The 25,565-nt window shown below is 35.3% G+C and overlaps 1 protein-coding gene and 1 long non-coding RNA gene across 4 annotated transcripts in view; one reads left to right on the top strand and one right to left on the bottom strand.

Annotated features, from left to right (window-relative positions):
* The window catches only part of LOC122980086 (polymeric immunoglobulin receptor-like), a 36,816-nt gene extending 26,525 nt beyond the window's left edge, over nucleotides 1-10,291 (top strand). For 2 of the 3 annotated variants that reach the window (XM_044347793.1, XM_044347795.1), the window contains 5 exons: nucleotides 3,957-4,271; nucleotides 6,526-6,567; nucleotides 6,738-6,836; nucleotides 7,257-7,312; nucleotides 9,206-10,291. In XM_044347793.1, coding sequence (XP_044203728.1) covers nucleotides 3,957-4,271; nucleotides 6,526-6,567; nucleotides 6,738-6,836; nucleotides 7,257-7,312; nucleotides 9,206-9,514 — 821 coding nt within the window. In that variant the 3' untranslated portion in view covers nucleotides 9,515-10,291. The remainder of the gene's footprint in view (nucleotides 1-3,956; nucleotides 4,272-6,525; nucleotides 6,568-6,737; nucleotides 6,837-7,256; nucleotides 7,313-9,205) is intronic. The other variant, XM_044347794.1, reaches the window with a different exon arrangement.
* Nucleotides 10,292-18,378: 8,087 nt separating this feature from the next.
* On the bottom strand, nucleotides 18,379-19,766 carry LOC122980089. Its single transcript, XR_006402991.1, has 3 exons — nucleotides 19,398-19,766; nucleotides 18,690-18,939; nucleotides 18,379-18,435 (listed from the first exon to the last, which is right to left on the bottom strand). It is a non-coding gene; the product is annotated as an uncharacterized LOC122980089 (long non-coding RNA).
* Nucleotides 19,767-25,565: the final 5,799 nt, after the last annotated feature.

Here is a 25,565-nt window from a genome sequence, read left to right as displayed (position 1 = left end):
GTAACTGCTTGTGTTGCAGCAAAGTTTTCCAACAGCCACAACAGCTGTCATTAAATAGTAATATCTCATTATCATTTTTAAACACCAGAAATGTGATCAATGATTCATTTGTAGAGCTCATGTTGAAAACAGGGTCACAATTAAGAATAAAATAAAAAAGATTATTAACAGCAAAATAAAAGAATGATAAAACTGATCACACAAAGCAATTACCTTTGATTGATGAGTGCAGTTTAAACAAACAATATCTTATTATATTAATATTCTGTCTCTCACCTTGTTTAATCTTACATAATTCACAGCTGGCTCTGGGAAAACGTGTACACTCTGTTTTTATAAATACTATATGCATGTTTTATGTGCGTACACATCCTTTACACATCTGGCCCCCGGTGAGCAATGATGTATAAGAAAAGAAGAAAAGGGGGAAGATGATGAGAATCGGGGGCGGACCACTTTAACCAAAATATTAGCTCAGGAAACGCCTGTGCAGACGGTGAATGTCAGAAATGAAAAGAAGAACCAACATAACCGACTGGAGTTAAATAATCTTGCTGAGAATTTATTCACCCAAGAACAACATGAAGAGTTTCCTTCTGCTCGTCCTCTCACTGATGACAGGTAAAAAAGGTTTATTACTGCCTGATTACTGACTTTATAGACTGGATTGACAACTGTTACAGCTCTGCCTCTTCAGTAATTAACCAGTTTCTATACATCCTGTTCTGTGGTTTCACTTACAGCTCAACTTTTTTAAGACAGGCCACAGTAGCACTCTATTTATTATTACAGTATAGTACTGTTAAAAAAGCTCACTAACTTTACTCATTTATATAGATATATTTAAATATTTTGGGTAATTATTCAACTCAACAGTGATACAATCTATAGTCTGTTAAAAGGTTTTATTCTTTCCTGCCTGGTAGTTTATCTGATGTGATGTAAATACGCAGCGATCAAAGATGATGTTTTTGATTTGGATACTGACAACCTGTAAAAATCCCTTTGCACACAGGAAGTGATGCTTTTAAATGTATTTCTGATATTTTTTGACAATTAAATATAAAATGCAAAAATTATGCTAATTTATTAAGGATACAACAAGAAATCAGATTTGTTTTGTGTGATACCTAAAAGTAGAGACAACGAGAGCAGCTTCAAAAATCACATCTGTGATATTTTTGCTTTTTTCGGCAGCCATTTTAAGTCCTGAAAACGTTTCCTGTCTGTATGTTCGAAAGGGTGCAAGAACCAAACTCGTGGTAACGATTATATGCTAACATAACTCAATGAATTGATCAATCAATCAATTTTCCAGCTGTTTGGTTTGTCACAAAATACTAGACATACAGTATGTGTGTAATACAGAATACTTTGTTGATCAAAATGATGATTTTCATACTAAAATACTTCTGTTTAATACAAAGTAACATTAAGCTAATATTACTACAATTAATTAAAGTTGAGCCCACATTTTGTAATTATTTTTTTTTATTAACAGCCACTGTGACATGGAAATTGGAGGATGGTAAGAGACATTTACTTTTATTTTTAATCCATTAATGTTGCATCAATAAAGAGGATGTTTTGTTTAGATTTTACCACACATACTGTAGGTTTAGGTCACATCCACCATGTATAACAACTCATAATTTGGTGGCAATAGTCCTGAATTTACAAATTAGCTTGTGTATTTCACATCTCTATCCCACCACACCTTCCACATTCAACAGAATCACCCTCTTTGTCAAGTGTTTCATCATCTAGTTAGATAACCAAAAGAAATTAGCAGAGGTGGAAGTTGAATCTTTTGGAATAAAACACACTTTACACTATTACTGTAATGATTATCAATAATTATCGATTTGATTCAGAATTGATTCTCAATTGAAATATAGAAAGAGGGGCACTCTTTTAACTTACTTACTCCACTGACTTGTGTCCACTGAAATACAATATGAAACATAACTGACAGTTAAGCTGACTGGTCTTGATTAAGGTCACTGACGAATAGAAAAAAGCAGAGAGATGTGTAAACGGCTTTTTAATTTAGAAAAAACTGAACTGCATTAATTTAATTCTGACTATATAAGAACAATGAAATCAGGGCTTAAACTAGCAATTATTCTCATTATCGATTAATAATGTTGATTATTAATCTATTGATTGTTTTCTTGATTAATGGATTAGTTGTCGATTAGTTGTCTGGTCTACAAAATGTCAGAAAATGGTGAGACATGTCGTTCAGTGTTTCCCAAACCCCAAAGTCAAATGTCTTGTTTTGTTCCAACCAAAAGTTCACAACCCAAATATATTCAGTTTACTGTCATAGAAGACTAAAGAAACATATATTCACATTTGAGATGCTGAGATCAGAGTAGGGTGAGCGATGCCATCGTCCATCGCCAATGGCTAACAGCCACGACCACTGAGCCTCTACCATCGTAACATCGTGATTAACGATACGTGTTCATTAGTTGTTGTTACTTGTTACATTACTTGCCCACCGCCACCACCGTTGTTTCTTTTTTTATAGAAATAAAACCCATTTGGTTCATTTTTGCATATCAGCACCCAGGTTCATCAAATTAAAAAAACTCCCAATTTGTAAAATACTAAGTGTGTTATCAATAATTAGTCAGATGACTGATGCTACAATAACAAACTGAAAGTGTCTGCAGCAGCAGCAGAGTCACAGCACAGAGTAGCAGATTGAGGCGTCTGTCCTCCCTCCTGCTCTCTGCTGTAAACACAAGGAGCTGCTCTCGTGTCTCAACAAGTCTTGGTGCTTGTTTTCGGCAGAAACTCTCCCGTCTTCGTCCCCACGTCTGTGTTTGCTGGTTAACGAGGTTATGTGAGTTAACCTCTATGGCGTTCCCAAGGAAACTCTTGGTAGCGTAGCTCCTTTTAAGGAATAGGGCAGTTTGTATTTTGTACGTGTAGCATGAGAGGTTATGTGAGAGAGTGAGCAGCAGGAAAGTGATGGTGAATGCTAGCGGAGCAGAGGAAAAGGTTAGCAGTAAGTTGTCAGTCCGGCATTAAATGTACAGTACAGACTCCAGTGTGTCACTTAATAAATGCTGCAGCTTGTCAAACCAAAGGAAAATCATGTCTGTTATTTCCCCAACTGCTGTAAAATGAAGGGGGCTAGCGTAACCTGCAAACACTAAACAAAGAAATAGAGAACAGAGAAATATGTAGCTGCTGAGTGTCACAAGTTTTTTGCACCTATATTTTATGGTATTTTATTTTTATGAAGCACTTTGTAACTCTGGTTTTAACACTATAGAAATAAAGTTCACTTTCTTACTAATGTTGGTCTCTCTCTGACAACATAAAGTTATGAACTAATGTTATTTCAAAAATTGATTTTTGGCATTTATGAATTGATTCAGAATCGTAGAAGATAAGAATCACAACTCTTTTTTCATCCACCCCTATTTATCATGTGTTATATTATTACAACATGTTAAATGTTGTACTTCTCTTTTTTCTTTGCAGTAAAAGATGGCTGCGAGAAGTCATTTAATCAAACTGCATACAAAACAGCTAAAACTACCATCACATGTGATTATCCTAACGAATACAACTCCTATGTCAAGTTTATCTGCAAAGACAACAATGAAATCTGTGAGGAGATTTTATCAACACAATCTTCTGTAAAGTCAAACGGGACATTCACTCTCACAGACATCAACAGCTTCAACATGTCCATCAGTAATGTGAGATCACAGCATGCTGGTGTCTACCGGTGTGGAGTCAAATCAAATGAAGGAAATTACAGAGTTTCACTCAGAAAAATACAACTGGAGATTAAAAGTCAGTAAAACACACCCACAACTTCTGATGTTTGATCATACTGAATATTAAGACATTGCTAGATTCTGTTGGCAAATACATTGATAGACCTTTTTTTGCTAATGTTTTATTAAATGACTTTTTCTATCTACCCACAGGTGTTACTATCACCAAAAGATCCCCAACGATTGGACAGGATTTCAAATACTGGTGTGTTTACCCAGAAGGTGCTCCCAATAATAAATTCATTTGTAAGGGAGAAGATCCATCAATATGTCAACCTCTATGGAACACCACAAACCTCGATACGAACACTGGGAAGTTTTCAATGGAGGATGACACAGACAGGAAAAATATCACCATAACTGTGAGAAACATAACAACTGACGACGCTGGGACTTACTGGTGTGGAGCAGAAAACACTGACAATAACCGCAGTAAAACATTCTTCCACAAACTGGAGATGACTGTAGGTGAGTGGACGTGTTATTTTATTGCTAGGAAGTTATTCAATTCACTTCAAATCTTAATTTTCACACGCAAAGAGAGCAATTAATTGAAATTCTTATTTTGTGCTCCCCTCTGGCTGCCATAGATAATTAAAGTAAAGTTGAGAATTAAATATAAAACTATGAAAATTTAAACTATAAACACAATATATAAAACCTTTACAAGATAAAAATACATAAGTAGATGCAAAGAAAAAAGAGACATGTAAACATAGTTTGTAGTGGTTAAGTCTGATTGTACATTAATGTGCATTGTACTGTATGTGTAAATATCCCTGCATGTGTAAGAGGGTCCGTGCATGTGCAAGGTATGCAGAGAAGTAGTGACTGGACACTTCAATTCAATTATAGCCAAAATCTGACTCTGGTTCAGATTGTAGGAGGCTAAATGATTGCTAGCATTAAAAGAAAGCCACAGTTTTGATTACTGTTTGATTTACAGTAAAGGGCGAGTTTGTTTTTGTACGATATGTAAAATGTCTAATTATTACAATACGTACAAGAATGTTATTTTTAGTCAAAGATTTAACGGAGTTGATACATGAGCTGTTTTGAGTCAAGACAGTCCAGGACTGTCGTGACTCCAGAAGGCGAGTTCATTGATGGGCTAGCTGGTTCTGTCTTGTAGTGAATTTAACAGTCTCATCTACAACAAGGACAAACTGAAAATGACTCAACTGTGAACTCAGTTTGTATTTGTTGACAAAGTATCATCTCTAATTACAAGAGTTGAAGTGCTGGGAGTCGACTGAACAGTTCCCAGATTACACTTTGTTCAGTTTGCCTCTACCTGCTGTGTAGCTAACGGTAGCTAGCAGCAGTCTGCAGTTATTAGGCTAAAAAAAATTTGAGATTTGATTATTTTTGGCCATAAACCCCAGCGCTAATGATATTTCATCTTATGAAGCTGTTTGAATAAATATGTGTTTTCCGCCTGCTGAGTGTCAAACAACATGACTCAACAAAATCATAGGAGGAAACCAATAAAAGGAAGTGGTCTCATACTACAGGAGGGTGTGATGTTAATCTTCAACTCTAACAACTTTTCTCCTGAATGCAGAACATTTTCATTTCCTGTTCTTAAACAAACATATTTCAAACTTTACAAAAGCTGCAGTTATTTAAACCAACTTTAACCTTAACCAAAGATTATGATCTTAATATTACCTCAAACTTTTTTTTTTAATTAGCTGCTTCAACTACAGCTTTACACCAACAACAGCCACAGACGTTGATCTTAACTGTGTTTACTGCATCTGCAATCATCTGCATTTCAGGGTGTGTGCTGTTTTTATGAACTGTAAATGTTTCAGTGTGTTTTCACTACAGACATGCAACGTTACAGCCATTTGCTTTGTGTGATCAGCCACTCTGTAGCATTTGGCTTTCTATTCAAGCCGCAGTCAACTGTGATATCCTGACTGACAGAGTGAGAACACCTGCAGTCATTATTTATACTCTTGATCTCATTTCCTGCACGTCCCTTTCACCAGATTTCAGATGAGCATGCTGCAGTGACAGCGAGACTCAATCAGCAACATGTTCAATCAAAGCTCTTAACAACTGATCAGTTTTGAAGTTTCTGTTCATTTTATCTACACATGAAGTGTCTTCATTTTAAAATTATAAGTTGCTCGGTATTTATGCTTTATAATTCACACTTAAACCTTTTTTTTCCAAGCCTGTCTTAAAACATATCTCACATGCCTATCTACACATTGGAGATGTCATTGATCATGTAATTGTGATCTGTGGTGAAGAAATCCATTCCTAAAGCAGATTTTTAAGAGAAGGGGACAAAATCCATTCTCCTCATGCTGTGTAAAAATACAAATGTAAGTTCAGCTGAAGCTAATATGAGGCTACCTGCTGACTATTTCTTGGTATACGCAATGGGGCTTTTTTTATTAACCTCATGCATTTCAGCAACAAGAAAGTGCTCCTACTCTGTAATTTTGTCTTTCAACTTCCTGTCTACACTAGAAGTGGGGATTGTGTACAATGACATTTGCTGCTTGAGATCACCTTGTGCCTACATTTTAACAAATATTTGAACTATTTTATAAAATTACGTAGATAAGATAAAAGATAAAAAAAATACTGAATAAATAAACAGTTTTATTTGTCAGGCTTAGAACAATTGTATTTTTCCTTTTCTGTCCTTGTTAATCTATGAATGCACACATACAACCTGAATGTATTTCTTTTTTGCTTTCAGCACCAACACCATCACCAACACCACCTGGATCTGTGAATCATGGTGAGAAAGCACATTTGATATCTTCAATCTTGAATATTACGTATTTGAAAAACATTTTTGTTTTAATTTCTGTAAATTCCTGTTAAATTTCTTGACAGACAGCTTTGAGTGATAATTCCATGTGTTCACTGTGTTTTAAATGGTGCTGGACATTTTATGCGTTGGTGTAGTTGATCTTGCAGGTGACGTTCGGGTAGTAATAATGATTATCTGTATAGCTGTGCTGCTGCTGCTGCTGCTTGTGATAATTGTGATCTTCATCTACAAACGTAAGGTTCATTAACAGACTGCAGAACTTGAAACACACACATGCATACTGTACACACAAAACCACTCAAAAAAGAAACACCTCATGTACTTCTCTATCCTGTGAAGATGTGATGTCTAAAAAAACAAAACAAAACAGACAAACTGTAAGACGTCAGAAGTTAATAGACATGACTTTTATCATGTCAAATTTTGTCGACCTATTATCTTTTCTCATTTTGGGGGATGCACACTTAAATCCTATTCAGTGAAACCAAACTACATAGATAGTTAGATAGATAGAGATAGATTCTAAGCTACATAGATAAGCAACTGTATGGATAACAACTTGACGAAAAGTGCTGAAATTAATCCACTTCCATCCTTCTGCTCACTTCCTTTTTTCTTCTCTTTCTTTTCTTGCTTTCTCTCTTTTTTGTCAGGATTTTCATGTTCAAAACCCACAAAGAATGGAGCAGCAGCACAGCACATCAGAGAGGTTAGTATAAATGTGTCTGTGTGTGGTAGTACTTTATAGGTGGTATTCATATTGTCAGTAAAACAAGAGCAGTACATAAATGATGCCAGACTTTTAAGTATTTCGGTTGTAAATATAAGAGAGATCTCCCAGGACTCTTGTTTCATAGAGATAAACTGTCAGTTGGCCACAACGATGCAGTGTTATGTTTTCACTGCAGTGCAATGACAGACTCTCTTTAGCTACGTGTGGCAGATTTGTTATGAATATTCCACTTATAGTGTTCTGATTCAGTTAGTGTATTACCACCTCTGACAGCCAACAAACCAACAAATCTCTTACCTGTTATCTGGAGAGCCTCTGACATGAGACTGAAGCACACATTTTAACCAACTTTCCAGAAAATCAGCAGCAACAGAAAATTTGTTTTAGTGTGCATTTCTATCCACTGCTGTTATGAGAATATTAGGAGTTGGGTCATCAAGATAAACTGTTGTTGGCACTAACTCTCCAGTCGGTGCCATTGAACCGTTGCAGAAGAAGAGAACACGATGAGATGACGTAATTAAAAGAGCAACAGTCAAACCCCAAACAGTGAGAGACGGTGTAGAAAACATGATGGAAACATGACATTTCTGTTTGTCAGAGTTTACACTAGACTTTTCTTTGATGGCCAATATGGCCGTTAATATTCCAGAAACATTTTTATACTATGGAGCTCCGGGCTGATCCGTTTGCTTTACTGTGTCAATGCTGGATGTAACGTTACCTGAGAGAAAGCAGTAAGACTTTTCAGAGTCGTGTTAACTGCTGTCGAGCCAAAGCGCAGGGCTGCTGCTGGAGTGTACAGCTTTTGAATCTTGTGCCACACTTAATCACATGACCAAACTCAGTGAGTCTCTTAGTGTATATACAGCAGAGGCAAAACCAAACTTTTGTATAAGTTTATATTTAAGATGTCTTGGCAACAAATCCTATAGGTCACACAATATTAGACTATTTAAAATGCTATTAATTAATTTATTTATTCATTTGACCATTGGCATATTTCCCACCAGACATTTTGGCCGTTGATATTTTCATCTACCGGACAACTACACGTGACACCAGCAAAAAGCCGCCATGTGCCGATTAACGTAAACCCTGTTTCATGTGTTAATTTGAGGAACGTTACAGTCTCCTCATCAAAGTTTTTGTCTCTACAGTGGAAGCTTGAGTGACATTTAATTTGTATGTCTCATGTACATCATCATTTATTCACTACGTCTGTTTACATGGCACTTTGTCGCATTTTGCTTTTATTGATAAATCAACATTTTAAAGACATATCCTGCACATTTCCAGGTTTATATTTTATCCTGTGGCTCTATTGGAATATCTTTACATGATTTCCAGTTAAAAACTCCTGATTTATATTATATTGGCCCTTTATGCAGCCCCTCAGTTCAGCCTCTGTCTGAAACAGGTTGTTTTAGCTCCTGTCTCTCTCAAGCCTCCTGATGAGCCCTCAAGCTGCCCATCGGCAGACTTTCACCGGCTACAGAGGCTACATAAATAAACAGTAGTAGTAGGATTTTACTTCTTTTTCTCCATTCTTTACTCAAAATATAAACATCTCAAATACAACCATTTATGTTCGAGCCTGAATCTGATCTGAAATATGAGAGTGGACAACGTGAACAATCCATGGATGGATGGAAATGCACCTAGTGTTTAGTCTTCCATTATCAATATGCATGACTAAATAAGACATATAGCCATATATAAGTATAACAGAGTTTTTTGTCAGTGAGTAAATTCTACTGAGGGAGCGCAATGAGTCATCCATCACACTGACACTGTGTCCAACTACCAAATACTTATTGTATGTTTGAATATCAACTACTCACTCAATTTTTTGTTCTTCCCTGGAAGGATAACGTCTATGAGGAGGTGCAGGAGCGCCTCCAGGAGACAGGCTCAGGAAATGCAGTGGAGGCGATTTATGCCACTGCCAACTTTCCCACAAACCCCCCTGCCTCGATGTATTACTCCACCATCATCTTTCAAAGCAGCACTGACAAAGCTAATTGTGAAGCGCTGATCCCCAGACCCAGTTCCTCTGCCTGTGAATATTCTATTGTGAGGAACAGTCAAAGTCCAATCTACTCTACTGTCTATAAACCATCAAAGACTTCAGAGGATCCTCTCTTACTGACAGTCAACAAGACACAACAGCAATGAGGACGACCCAGGAAGGAATTCATTAAATTTACAAAATAAATGATAAAGATTCATTTTTGATGGTTTGTGGTTGTTTACAATGAAGCCCAGCTCAGACTGTAGGAATTAACACCTCAAGATATTCAGTTTCTGGGCCCAGTCAACTTAAAACAGGATTCACTTCCACATTGTTTAAGTCACCAAGGTTTGGTAACAGGACTGATTTGTAGAGACTAGATGAGTCCTTATGCTCAACTGTGAGACAGTTTGAATCAACAATAGAGTTCAATTCAAAACTTATTGTTGTATATGCTTGTTGTATATATTGTTGTATATAGTGGCCGATAAGTAACAAGGTACTGCAGTACAGAAGTGTCAAATATAATATATATGTCTGAGGTAATTCAGTTTGTCCACCAAAGAGCACTGACAACTAGAGCTGCAATGATTAGTTGATTAATCAATTTGTTGATCAAAAGAAAATTAATCTGCAACTTTTTGATAATCAATTAATCCATTTAGTCATTATTCAATCAAAAGTGCCAAATATTTGGTTCCAGCTCCTCAAATGTGACAATTTGCTGTTTTTCTTTGTCATACATGACAGTAAATTGAATATTTAACATTTTAGACAAAACAATCAAATTGAAGACATCACTGTGGGCTCTGAGAAATTGTGAATGCTCTTTTTTCAAATTTCTTTTGGATTCTATTGACTAAATTCTTCATCAATTAATCCAGAAAATAATCTGCAGATTAATCAATAATGAAAATAGCTGTTAGTTGCAGCCCTTCTGACAACCCTAAATTATTTTCATATCTCTAAAATATTGGTATTTGTTTTATATATGTAATATTAATGTAATGCCATATATTTTTATATATTACTTTTGTTTTTAAGCACATTGAGTTTGTGCTATATAAAAAAATTTGACTTGACTTGACTTGACTTGGTATTAGCTTCAGAACTCCAGTTTTATTTTGGCATCCTTTGTATTCCTGATGCAGTGACTTTTTTTTCCAGCTCCATTAATTAGGAATAAAATACAAGAGCCTGTCCTAGCTCAGCTACAAGAGCCTAAAGTGTAGATTTGGGTTTGTGTAGAATAATAAATCAAAAGGTTGAAGAAGTAGCTGCTACCACTGTCTCAACAATTACTTGTTTGTAGTTTATGTGTGTAGTTTAGTTGATTGATAATTTTTGCTCCAAATACCAAACAAAAATGTGTTAAAGCCAAATGAATCTGTTCTTCTATGGTACCACTTCATTAAATAATTATGTGAAAGAAGTTCTTCATATTGATGAATCCACAAAGACTGATTATCCAGCTCTGCTGCTTTATGGAACTTTTCAGCCTCTTTTAGCTTGCTGTGTGTCTGCTGCTGTGCAGGTTTTTGTGCTGTTAAGATAACACCTTTATAAAGTCACAGGTACGAGTGTAAGACATTGTTCACTATTCACTATATGTGTTTATAGTGTTGATCGAATGTCTAGTAAGAATTATTAGAACCTATACTGTGGACTGAAAATATGCTGAAAAGTGGTGTATAATCACTAACTAACAGCTATCTACAACCATGCACTGCAAAAACAGAGAATGAATGAATTAAGTGTCTGAAATGCTTTTTTGACATCTGGCACTAAATAATCTTTTACATGACTGTTCTTCTGTCCCCTCGTTGCCAAAAATTGATTCAAACATATTTAAGGCCACTGCCTTAAATTGGTATGTAATGTGATATTAAAAAGCACCAAACATTGCTGGTTTTTGTGGCTCTTTATTTCTATACAACTGAAAAAAGAAACCTACATGTTGAAGAGAAATGTTTATTTATCACATGTTGTTTGTGGTCGTAAAATTTAAATAAGTCAGACTATGACAAGAACTGAAATGAGTTTCTTACAATCAGTATTACAATCTGCTATCTAGTGAAAAACCTTGCTCTTTTCAAAACCAAAGCAAAAGTCTCATCCTATCAGATCAACGCGTCCCTTTGACATTACTTAAAACATTTTGAAACATATTGCTTATAGCTCATGTTTCCTCCCTTCCTATAAGCAGTGTTTGTTGTGTTTTTCTTTCAGTAAATAGCAAAGCTGCTTGTTTCATTACATGTAATAAATATACAAATGTCAATTAGATGGTAATCTGCATGAGAAATAGAAAAGAAAAAAGAAAAAGAAAACAAATTGGTTATAATAATCATCCGCTTATAGTGATCAATTTAACCTGGACGGCTGTGATCACAATAAGCAGTTTCCACTGTATAATTATATCCTCGGGAAGTGTGAGTCACCTTCAACTCTTCTAAAACCCCCTGGGGAAGCTTTTGTCATACAGACCATGTCCTGTCATTTCCTGATGATTAAAATGCCGTCCAGAATGATGACTTAAATCACAAGGAACACAGTGAATATTTCATTTGCTACCCCCCTCCCATAATGTTAATTATTATTGTAGTAGAGGGATACTAGGGTCTGTGGGAGGGTGGGGTGGGGGGTGGCTCACATGGAGTAGGAGTTTCAGACGAGCTGAGACTGTCTGGTGTTTTGTTTGTGGCTTTCACTTCCTGACTGTTTTACGCTCTGCGTACTTGTGGCTCTGTCTTGCATTGCCGTCTACCACAATGTCAGTCTTGATACTCTCACCAGATTCAGTACATAGTGAATTTAATATATATAACCACCTACTGTATGTATATAGAGTAACTTATCACTTTTCTACCCAGAAAATATTTATTTCTGCACTCTGTATTGCATGTTTGTATGCATTTGTGTTGTATGTATTGTATGTTGTCCATGTGCTGTTTCTAGATGTATCTATTTTTTCCCTTTCTTGTCTGTACATAATAGTAATATATTTAATTATCTTTGTTCAGCTTGTTGTCCTTGTGTATCTTTCTGAAGATTGTCCTTGTTGTCCTTGTGTATCTTTCTGAAGATTGTTGTGTGTAAGTACATTAAGAGCACCTAGAAACCAAATTCCTTGTATGTGTAAACAGACTTGGTCAATAAACCTGATTCTGATATTAGGAGTCTACTGATGCTGCTATATGAGTAATCTGCAACATTGTCATGATTGTCTCATTGACTCTCTATAATCAATTGACATACTACTATATCAAGCATAACAAATTCCAGTTTTACTTTTGTTATACTTAAGTGTATGTTTCCCTCTGATATATCCCAAAATACTTGTTTACGGCTGCTATAGCTGCTGCTGTCCTGAGATAAATACGCCCCACTGATTATGGAAAACGACTAAATCTGTTACCACAGTTACGCAGACAACACACAAATTTTCATAACCATATCACCAGGGGACTCTGGTCCAATACAAGTGCTGAGTGAGTGCATTGCATTGATTGACTCAGACCTGACTTTCAACAGCCACATTAAGACAATTACAAAGTCAGCCTACTATCACCTGAACAATATATCAAGAATTAAAGGACTTATGTCTCAGCAGGATTTGGAAAAATGCGTCCATGAATTTATCTTTGGTAGACTCGACTACTGTAACAGTGTCTTCAAAGGTCTCCCTAAAAAACTGATCAGACAACAGCAGCTGATTCATAACGCTACTGCTCGAGTCCTCACTAAGACTAAGAAAGTGGATCATATCACTCCAGTTACGCTGGCTTCCTGTCTGTCAAAGAATTGATTTTAAAATACTGCTGCTGGTTTATAAAGCACTGAATGGTTTAGGGCCAAAATACATTTCTGAGCTGCTGCTACGTTATGAACCATCTAGACCTCTAAGGTCACCTGGGACAGGTCTGCTTTCTGTCCCCAGAGTCAGAACTAAACATGGAGAAGCAGAGTTCAGTTTTTATGCTCCACATATCTGGAACTTTTATTATCCTGTTTTATTTGTCTTATTCTATTTTAGCTTCTTTTTATTTCCAATTAAACACTTTTGTATTTAAATGTCTTTTTACATTGTCTTGTGTTCCTTTTATGCTGTATGTGAAGCACTTTGAATTGCCTTGTTGTTGAAATGTGCTATACAAATAAACTTGCCTTGCACAAAGGTAGGTGTGTCCCTCCCATCAATTCATCAGGCCTTTCTCTGCTTTAAGGATAAGGCTTTTGATTTTCTATATTTTTCTTATTGTCAACAAATCTAATGTGTAGAGCCATAGCATACACACACGAGGAGTGCGTGTATATACGATACATCAGGCTTTGGACATACACATAATCCTTGTAAGTAGGGTGAGTTCATTGTTGGTTTGGCTCTGCACATGAGATTTGTTGACAATAAGAAAAGCTGAAAATTGACAACCATATCCTTTAGTAATCATAAAATTTGCAGATTACCTATTACATCAGTAATTGTCTCCTCATACTAAATTCACTATCTGCTAAATTTGAGTTATTTGTTTTTACTTTGGTGCCATCTGGTGATGACGAGGACTGACATCATGGTAGACAGCAGTGAATGCTGCTCCTTTTCCACTCACAAGCACGTTCTCATTTGTCAGCCGAAAAACTTGTGACATAAATAATAAACTATTAGATAATTAAAGTACAATAATGACATAAAATGTTTACTCATCATGACTTGAATCTACGCAGTTTCATAGTCCAGTTTCCAATGCTGCAATAACAGCAGTGAAAGAAAGAAAGAAAGAAAGAAAGAAAGAAAGAAAGAAAGAAAGAAAGAAAGAAAGAAAGAAAGAAAGAAGGAAAGAAAGAAAGAAAGAAAGAATTGTGAAAGGGGTAGACCTAATGACACAAGAAATACCAGTGTGCAGAAACTAGAGACAACTACTGGAGGTAAATAATGTGACAGAAATCCAAACAAAATGAAGATTTCTTTCTCTAATCCTCCCTGAAAAAAGGTTAAAAGTTCACAGTTACCTAATTACTGATATTAAGAGATTAGACTGATGATCGTTACAGCCCCAAACTTCCAAAACCAAGAGGCCAGATACTTTGCAAAGCATCAAGCCTGTCGTAACATTTCCTTCCTCATTTAAGTTATTCTCTTTGTCACACAATAATTTTTTTACCAAAGCGGATTGTGGAAGATGGACGCTCATTTCACAGCTTTGTCTGCCCCATACAGGAGGTTTTACACATGTTCTGACAATCAAAGGAGCAATAATAATAATAATAATAATATTACTAATTCAAAGTTATTTTCTTTGATTGACTTACACATATTTTAATTCAGTTCAGTTTAAGTATGTAAATTGCATTAATGCTGATTTCAGTTACTGTCAGTTATTGTAATGCAATTACACACAGTAAAACATTACACCACCGGGAAAAGCAATTACTGTTGTTTAATTATTACCAAAACTTACTAAATCAGTAGGCAATAGACAGTAGTAAAATCATGAAAAAATGTTGCAGATTAAGCCATATAAAATATTGTAATAGTCAAAGTTTGTGACATATGAGAACCTGAACATAACCATGGTCATCACCACTGTTGTTCCAACATTCTTTCCTTCATCTGTGAATTATGAGAACAGCTTTTGATTAAGAAGGGCGATATATTGTGCTATTCGCAGTGCTGAATATTAATTTATAGTTTGTTGGGAGGAAAAAAATCCCAATTTCCCCATTACAGATTAATACAACCTCATTTCCATTTGTTATTTCATTCCCTCAGTCACTTGTTTTGCATTGAGGATTTGTGCAGATACCAAAATTTATGATGTATAAAGTACATAACGTACTTATTTACGACAAATTATTAGTAATGATGAGGCTGCACCTATTCAAGTGATACATTTTAATGAGAAGTGTCTTTTTAAGTATACTAAACAGATTTTTTCCTCTTGTGATGATGAATTAAGTGCGACTGTGTGATGAGTTAAAGTACTGTCTAAAGAGGAAGATGATATGACTAAGTCTGAGTCAAGGAAGAAAAAATGGAAGAATAAAAAGGAACATGTTGTGGTGGCGAATACTTTTAAGTTAACGAGGAACAACAGCTTAACAGACCGTGAAGACCAACCAACTATACAGACCAACCGCAAGAGAATACTGAAAAACCAACATCTGACTGAGGATATTGGCCACAAGATGAACACAATGAAGAGCTGTCTTCTACTCATCTTCTCAGTGATGACAGGTAAAAGGATTACTACTACCAGACTACTGATTTTACAAATTAGACTAGCAGTTGTTTTAGCAAACCCATGTCAACACATCCCAAGTTCTAGTTTGGATAACCATTCATGTTGTATCAGTACTGTTTAGAATGACACTCAACCCACAGTACATGTGGTAGTCTTACATCGATACTCTATTATAGCTCCTCACCAGCAGCCAACTAAGTACAAGACTCAACACTCTACTACATCTTCACTTGACCATGTGTATGTTTTGTTGTTGGCTTTATAATTTGAATATTTCACTCAGATATGTGAGTGAAAATTAGAGTGTGCGACTGAAAAATTATTTGTGTGATTTGTTCATGTCCCATAAAAAATGAATTGGACTTTGCGTTGGACTTCTTTTACAACTGTGAAGATCTTGGTCACAATTCAATTTCAGCCAACATACATTATTGTTATTGATTCAATTTCAACCTCAAAAATGGAGTATTGGTCGGGCTACAGCAAGAAATTTCTAAATTGTAAAGGAAATTTATGGTTTTGTGTACTATAAATGTTACAATACAGCCTGTGTATGGAATTGCTCCTCAGCTCACATTGTATTCTTTGTTTGTCTTTTACAAAATGGAGTAAAAATAAAACATATCATCAGAATCTATTTTTCCAACATGATATTGTAAAGTTGTTCAAGAGTTTATGGGCCACACCTGCATCTACTCAGTCTCCTTTACATTAAAGTTTAGTTTGTGGGACTGTTAGGAGACTATGGTGAGGGATAGTAATTTTCAAACTCACAGAAATGTTCTCTCTGGCTTTGGCATTAAGTAGCATCACATTTTTAAATAAGCTGGGGGTGATTAAATGAGGAATTTATAAAAAGCAAGTAAAGATATGTTTACATAATCCAACCATGACATTGCAAAGGTGTGGATAACTTTCTCGGTTTCATGGAATAACAGGATGGATCTAAATTTCTGAGCTGAAGGAAACACGGCTGAACCAGTTTAGTAATGTAATGTTTGTTCATTTATTGCACACAGGCATTTTATGGAATCCAAGGTACACTAAACTTTCTCAACAATAAGATTACTGATGAAAGTCCGTTTACTACAAAGAGTCACACAGTGTATGTTGCATTAAGAATGAATTTAGATTAGAGCAGTGTCTCTGTGATTGTTGTCTGATTGCATCTAACATGATGGGAACTTTTCTCTTTGTCTAATCTACAGCCTGTGAGGCCCTGTATGAACTGAAGGGATGTGAAGGAGGATGGGTTGAACTCACCTGCAAATACCCAAGAGCAAATCAAAACTATCAAAGTATTGAGGTTGTTAATCCCAGAGGAACAACCACACGAAGTAATGAAAAGGATGTGTGGGTAGAGGAAGGCAGATTTTCAATGTACCACGATACAAAAAATAAAAATCTAAGAATGGCCATTAAGCAAATTAAAAGTGAGGACTTTGGGGAGTACCAGTGTAAATTTGACCAAAACAACTCATCCTCTGAATCCGTGAAACTGGAACTGAAAGCTGGTAAGAGACTCTTTTTTTTTTAGAATAGATGAATGCTGCATCAATGTGAAGGTTTTGTTTTGTTAATAATAATTAAAAAAAAAAAAAAAAACATATTACATAAAATGTAAGAGATTTCATAACATTTTCTATGCAGACCCCACAAAGGCAAACATCAATCCATACATTGTAGATAACATTTAATAGTAAAAAAAAAACCCTCTGATATCATACATGTAAAGTTTAGTGTCAGAGTTCTTTTTGTTGTTGTTGTTGACTTTTCTTTTTGAGAAAAATTAAAACACAAAAATAAGAAATAAACAGAAACAAGAGCCGAAACCCAACAGCACAGACTAACAAAATGACACCATCATCTCAAGAATGCCAGTTAAGTCCATCGGCACAGTAAACAGTCCATGGTCACCAAGAGACCCGAAAACAAGATCAAACCAGAAGAAATCAGAAAAGAAATTAAATTATGCCTGAAATGCAATATTTAACTCCTAACACAAGTTTTTTCCTTTTATGAAAGACAAGAACTAATTCAAAACAAACAAATATGATTGTTTACGGTTATGCAAGTTGGCTATCATTAACTCAAATTATGTGTTCTGTCATTAAATTAAAGGACGGGTGCACAATTTTCAAGTCTGCCTTAAAACAACAGTCAGGAGCCTTAATGAACAGTGAAACATGTTTTTCTTGTTGTAATCATTCCTCCTGTTCATACTGACCATTAGAAGATTCCCTCATAATGCACTTACAATGTAAATGACGGGGGACAAAATCCACAGACCTCCTTCTGTACAAAAATTTATTTAAATTAAAGTTTATCTTAAGCTAATATGAAGCTTCAGTCAAATCAAGTAGATATCTTTCAACATTACAGTCTTTTTAGTGCCAAAGTTCCTCTTTTTGTTACTATACTTCCGCTGCAGCTCAACAGGGAAACACTATCTAAGGAGACACAAAGAGGGAATTTGATGCTAAAAAGATTGTAAATGTGGTAGGGCTGCAACTGATGACTATTTTGATAGTCGACTGGTCATCGATTATTGAAACGATTAATCCACTAATCAGATAATAAATCATACAATTACTCAAAGGCACTATTTAGCTACCAGCTGTTATATTTGGCTTGACATTGTTTTAGCCATGTGCTTACTAACAATAAAGACAATAGAGATACTTCCCTCAGAAATATGTCTTTTCATAAACTTTGCTGCTGTTTAGGCTACTACTGATACAAAAGATAAATCCACAGTGATGAAATGGCAGGACACTCCATGGCTGGTCCACCTCAGCTGTCAATGTGAGGGAGCTGTTGACCTCTTTTATGATCTCCTTCACCTTTAAAGACATCAGAAGAGAAATGATTTTAGTTCAAATTTTGAAGTGAAAAGACCCAAGCAGTCTATAAAGTAAATATTCAACATATCAGTTATGGATTTTTATTTACATCATTGTTGTCATTTTATGATTTAATCAAAATTAAATTATTGATCGGTGGTCTTACTATTATTTATTTATGAAATCTGTTTATTTCATTGCTTATATCAAATATATAATTGCTATTGTTTGGTGTGTATATGTGTAACACTTACCTTCAGAAAGGCTGTCTCATATTTCTTCTCCATCAAGTAGGTGAAAAGGGTTCGGGATGGCAGGGTGTATTCAGGGTTTAACTGGTGAATCATTTTTTGAAACCCTTCACCATCAACCATGGAGAGTGGTCTCATGTCAATGACCAGCATGTTTAATATTGAGTTTGTGAGGGCAGTTGCTTGCTGTGGAGTACACGTCTGCCTCTTTTGCAGAAAACCATCCATGGTACCTTTAGTCCTCTTAATAAGACTGCATAAATTTGATTAAAAAAGCCTCATGACATTGACCAGCAAGTTGGTGAATTTGATTAAAAAAAGAAATTTGTCAGATAAAATAGTAACATTACTCCTTTAAACTTAAATATGCCAGGAATGCAAAACAATCTAAAAATTGAGAAAGGATACATTCAAGCAATATTTTGTCTTGACTTATAAGATTAACTTGTGGGTGAGGGACTGAAAATGTAAACAAGAGTGCTGGCGTAGTCTACCAATAGTGCCAATTAACACAAAAAAGAAGTAAACAAGTGAAATAGAGTACTGCATCATTGTAACTTTGAACTGTGAAGTTAAATAATACAGTTGATGTTCAAAAAAGATATACGTCTAATTTTTTCTATAGCACTACAGTACTATATTAATGTTAAAAGCCAAGACAACTCCGTCTATACATAGCTAGCTATCTAGCTAAAAAGCTAAGTATCTTACCAAGGCGAGTCTACATTGTCCTGATCTCAAACATGCCTCCTCTTCAAATGCTCATGCATAACAGACTTGCTCCCGTGATATGTGAGGTCAGCTTTACAAAACTTGCAGGTTATCTTTTTCTTCAGTGCGACAAGAGTGAAATGCTCCCACACCTTTGATATTTTGGGACAAGAGGGTGTTAAATCAGCCACCGCCATTTTGCTATGTTGTTCACCTGTCGCTTCCCGCTATTCACTGTAACGCATGTGCAACTCTCAGCAGAGATAGGTAGAAAGCGAGATGACTCACTCTGTACAAAAAATGATGTTGTTCAGCTCCACAGCGTGAAAAAGACGCGTGATGATGCAACCAACAATTATCGACAATCAAATTCGTCGGTGACTAATTTTGTCATTGATTTTCTCATCGTTGCACCCCTAAAATGTGGCAGATATCCACTTGATATGATTAACTCAGACTGCTGAAGCCTCATATAAGCTTCACATCAACTTTTAAATACATTTTTGCACTAAATGACCGTGTGGACACACACTACTCAGAAATTGAAATCAATCTGACACAAAGATCAAATTCCAGATGAACAGATGAATGCACATGATGCACCCTTTACTGTATATGAGTGTGATGATACATTTCCATCCTGTGTTAGCACAGTATTAAAGTGTTACATTTGATGTTTTCTTTTTTCTTTGCAGTGAAAGATGGCTGCCAGACACCATTTAATCAAGCTGCATACAAAACAGCTAAAACCACCATCACATGTGATTACCCTAACGAATACAACTCCAGTGTCAAGTTTATCTGCAAAGACAAGAATGAAATCTGTGAGGAGATTTTATCAACGCAACCGTCTGTAAAGTCAAACGGGACATTCACTCTCACAGACACCAACAGTGGCTTCAATGTGTCCATCAGTAATGTGAGATCACAGCATGCTGGTGTCTACTGGTGTGGAGTCAAATCAAATGAAGAAAGTTACAGAGTTTCACTCAGAAAAATACAACTGGAGATTAAAAGTAAGTAATACAGATTTAGCTCTCCTCTACTGGTTAGAGGCTTTTTTCTTACCTTCATTTTATTTTAGCATAATAATCTATTACTCTGTCTTTCTTATCTATCTACAGATATTACTAGCTTCAAGAGATCCAAAACTATTGGGCAAACTTTCACATACTGGTGTAAGTACCCAGTAAGTGTTCCAATAAAGAAATTCATCTGTAAGGGAGAAGATCCATCTATATGTCAACCTCTATGGAGCACCACAAAGCCCAAGACGAACACTGGGAAGTTTTCACTTAAGGAAGACAGAGTGAAGAGAAATCTCATCATAACTGTGAGAAACCTAACAACAGACGACGCCGGGACATACTGGTGTGGAGCACAAAACACTGACAATAGACGCAGTAACCCGTTCTTCAACAAACTGGAGATGACTGTAGGTGAGTGGACAAATGCTGTTGCCACAGGTTTTACCAACATTATCTTCTCCTTTGCTACCCAAGTTTGATTTTAAACATTTTAAATTTACTGTCGCTTGCAAAAACAACTTAAATGAAGTTCTGACTGTTTGCTTTTCAGTGCCACCAACCTCCTCACTTTCATTTGGTAAGAAAAGGCTCAGAGTGTTTAATTAGTCATCGTAAAATACCAGTAACTACAAACATTTCATCATTTGTAATCTGGATATTAATGTTGTGTGCTGGTGCTCCTGATTTTTTCTGTATTTAATTTTTTAATTAGAAACTAACCCAACAGTGAAATCAAAAATCCTCTACAGCCAACTGGATGATTTCCATTAAAACTCAGACAAAAACAAAATATAAGGGTTTCTCACTGTTTGTGCACTTTTGGCCTCTATTTAAAGTAACCACCTTACAGTAATGTAAATTACATACAACATTGTGCAGTAAATCTCAATACAACAAATAAAGCTCATTTAGAAATAATTAGTGTCTGGTCACAGCATTTCATCCAACTTACATCTGTGTGACTATCCATCTTTACATTGTTTTAAATTATCATTTCATGTAGTAACATGTTCTAATGTAGATACTCAACAGTGAGTTAATTGTATTCTATAAGCATATTAATATTGTAACTGTCAAAATTAAGATTTGTGCTATTAATCATTTTGTAGGCTAAATGACACTTTTTAACAAAGTTATACTTTAAAGACACTGTGATAGCCAATAGAGAAATGGCAGTTAAACATATTTGTTTATATGAATATAATAACATTTTTCAGATTTCTTCAGTTTTTTCTTAAATACAAACTTTATCTTCTCCTTTCCTACCCCCATTTGATTTTAAACATTTTAAATCTACTGTTACTTGTGAACACAACTTAAATGTTCTGACTGTTTGCTTTTCAGTGCCACCAACCTCCTCACCTTCATTTGGTAAGAAAAGACTCAGAGTCTTTAATCAGTCATGGTAAAATACCACCAACTACAAACATTTCATCATTTGTAATCTTGATGTTAATGTTGTGTGCTGGTGCTCCTGATGGTCATTTTTATTCATGTCTGATATCATCTTAATGTCTGGTTTTGTCACACAGATGAGACATTTTGGTTGACCATTGCTGTGGCTCTCTGTTTGGATCTGCTGCTGTTGCTGCTCATGTTCATCGCATTCTTTGTCTACGAACGTAAGAGAGTTCATCACTGGTTTTCAATCTTCAAACACCTCCAGTCACATACAACCAGACCCCAAAAAACACATTTGTTTTCATTTTCTAACATTTTGTAGGGATCATGTAATCAGGCTGACACTATTTACTCAAAATTCCAAATATTTCAACTAAGGTGTGAAAAACATATTTTAGGATAAGCCAGGCAAGTTGCATTTGAATTTGATCAAACTAATTAATTAAGTCATATTTGTTCAAACCTTATTTGTAATATCTAAAAAAGACATTTTTATGGATTCTGTTACAGTTTCAGGCAGAGACAGAGACCAGCATCAGTGTGCTGGCTTTTGGCTCACTCTAACAAAGTTACCTTGTTTACAATAAGAAGCTGTTCAAAGACACACCACACCCTGTAGCATTATCTTTTACAATACCATACACTGTATCTTCATCTAACACTACAGGTAATTTAACATTAGTGAATACTGTACATTGATGGTATCTGCTCTTTCATTTTACTACAATTCTTTTGCTCCCTTCTGTTTCTTCTTATGTCCAACAGGTTTTGCACCTTGTAAAAACACAAGAAACAAAGCATGAAGGAAAAGCAAAGAGGTCAGTGTATGTTTGTATATGTGTGTGGTCATTTATATTCAAGCTGCAGTTACATTTAAACATGCAAAATGCCTCAGTGTTACATCATGAGATGCACATTATATAAATTACAGAAACACCCACATTTATGTGGGTCTTGCCATAAACAAGTCAGGTTGAGTCCAGACTTGATTTAGAGATACTGCAGGCACCAGTTTACTAAACTGGACTCTGTGTGGTGGTGTCCATCGAGTGTACCATCAAGGTTTTATTTGTTTGTTTGTTTACTTTACTGAAAACTACATCATACAATCAGTATTGACAGTGTTGATTGTCACAATAGCGAATGTGCTACTGAGACTACACATGTTACATTCTCCTACAGATGGAATCAAATCTATCAGGAGATACAGGAACACACCTGAAAGCCAGACTCAAGACCTGCGCTGCACTTGATTCACATCACTGGTATCTTTAAGACACGGACCTCTACCTGCTGCACTGCTCCATCCTCAACTTTCACATCAACTCTGACCGAGCGAGCTGTGACATACATATCCCCAAAACCAGCTACTCAGCTGACAGAATTCTTTGCCTTTATCTTGTGTCTTTTTTGTAAATCATCACATATAACAAAATGTAAATGGTTATTTTTATTTGTTTGTCTGTCTGTGTTTTTTTTGGATAGTTGCAACATTGTCTGAACTAAAACAGTCTGTATGTCAGTTTGGTTTCAGAGCACCTCATATTAAAGAGTCAGTTGTTGATTTTGAGAATTGTTTTGGTTCTTCAGGACTTCAGTGCTGCTGTTGACACAATCAACCATCAACCACACTCTAAGTAAAAGCAATAGGCGACATCATTGTCAGGCTTGTATGCTAAAATAGGACATGAAAGTAAAAATGAGCTTAGTGTAACATCTCTTGCAGCTTTCAATAGAAGTAATATTATAAATACGTGTGAATATCACATTTATAGCTTCTGTCATCTCGTTCCATCTTGAGGTAAAGAGTGAAATGAGCAAATGTCTGTAAAAATTGTGCAATTTTCTATCATTACTTTTCTAATGGCCATGCACTTCTCTTGTTGATGATGATGTTGTATTGCGGTGGAACAAACAGCTCATGCTTCCTGTTGAAACCACAGCTGTTTTATCACACTGAGTCAACTGGTATTTTGTCAGTGGAATCGCTGCCTTTTTTTTACCGCATCCTTCCTTATTAATCATACAAAAATGTTAAATGTTAATTCATTTCAGTCAAGTCAGTAAGGTTTAGTTTAGTTAACCATGTAGATCTAGTTCAATTAGGGGCCCCTTACAGATTTAAAGCTTATCTGAAATCCAAGTGAAGAATGCAGCATCAAATCCTGTGACGGCTCCTTGGCTTCTCCTCATACAGCAGCAGTGGTCCTCTTGCCTTCTGCTCACTGGAGCTTGAGTTTGACCATCAAGAAAACAACCTGAACAATGAGGCATAACTGCAGTTAATATCCAGTTCTGTTATATGACAGTAAACAGCATATCTTTGTGTTTTCACTGTTGGCCAGACAAAGCCAATCATTTGAATACATCTGCTTGAGCTGTGGGAAATTATAGCAGGCATTTTTCATTATTTTCTGACAATTCATAGACAAAATCATTAATCAACTAATTGAGAAAATAATCAGATTAATCAATAATGAAAATAATCATAAATTGCAGCCCTACACTGTAAAAAAAAAAAATCGTAAAAAAATGGTAAAAAGTCTGGCAGCAAAAGTTGCCAAACACTTACCGTCAAATAACTGTAAAAAACTTTTAGTTATTCTACACAGATTTATTTTAAAAATATGGATAATTATTCATTTTAAAACATCGCTAGAATGTTAAACAAATGTATAAACCTGAATAAAAAATGAAAAAGACTGCAGAAATACCTTAAAATGACCTAATTTAAATGAAGACTCCTGTTTTCATACAGTAATCTTTGGTAAATTCATAGGATTATTCAATCCATCCACAAGAACTCCCCCTCAGAGTACATGTAATATGTAAAATTACATTCAAATTACTCTCCTTTAACACCCATTAATGGTATCTTGAGCGCTTTAGGCTTTTATATTATGTGATTATCCAATCTATTTACAGTAAATCCCTGGCAAATGTTGGTTTTATACTGTACAAAAAAAATAAGATCATGTGATAATAGTTTCCAAAAACATAATTTTAATAATCATTACTTTATATAAACATTATTTGACAGTAATTACAAGCAACTCTCCAGTATATTTACAGGCTTTTCCCATAAATGTATGGGGTATACATTATATAAACACATTTTGACAGTAATTAAAATCAACTCTCCAATATATTTATTGGCTTTTCCCATTAATATATTAGGTTTAGTTCATACAAACATTATTTGATAGTATTTAAAAGCAACTATCCATATATCTACATACATTTCCCCATTAATGTATGAGCTTAACTTTACATAAACATTATTTATTACACAAACATAAATGTATGGGGTTTACTTCATATGAACATGATTTTACAGTAATTGCAAGCAACTCCCCAATATATCTACAGACATTTCACATTAATGTATGGTGTTCTGAATGTACAAAAACCAGAGGGTCTATGCAAAAGTACCATTATATCAACTCAAACAGAATACTTTACTAGAATGTTTTTTTTTTTCATTCAGATTACTTCAACAGACATCAATGGAAGCAAGAACAGTTTCGTACATTTTATCAGTACAATGTCTTGCATGTTGCATTATAGCAAAAGGGAAACTACGAACAATTTAGAAATTCATACATGTTATTCCCATGCTCTAAGATGGTTCAAAATGTTAGTGAACATGAACAAATCTCTCCCAAATCCAAAAATTATTTTGCTAAAATTCAAATTTGTGATGTCATCTGATAATGTCTGGAGCTTTTCCAAAAACAAT

The sequence above is a fragment of the Thunnus albacares genome, chromosome 4 (genome assembly GCF_914725855.1).
Source record: "Thunnus albacares chromosome 4, fThuAlb1.1, whole genome shotgun sequence".
In the NCBI taxonomy this organism is placed as follows: Eukaryota; Metazoa; Chordata; class Actinopteri; order Scombriformes; family Scombridae; genus Thunnus; species Thunnus albacares.
The sequence above is the reverse complement of the archived record's forward strand: the minus strand, read 5'-3'. Positions and strand labels throughout refer to the sequence as shown.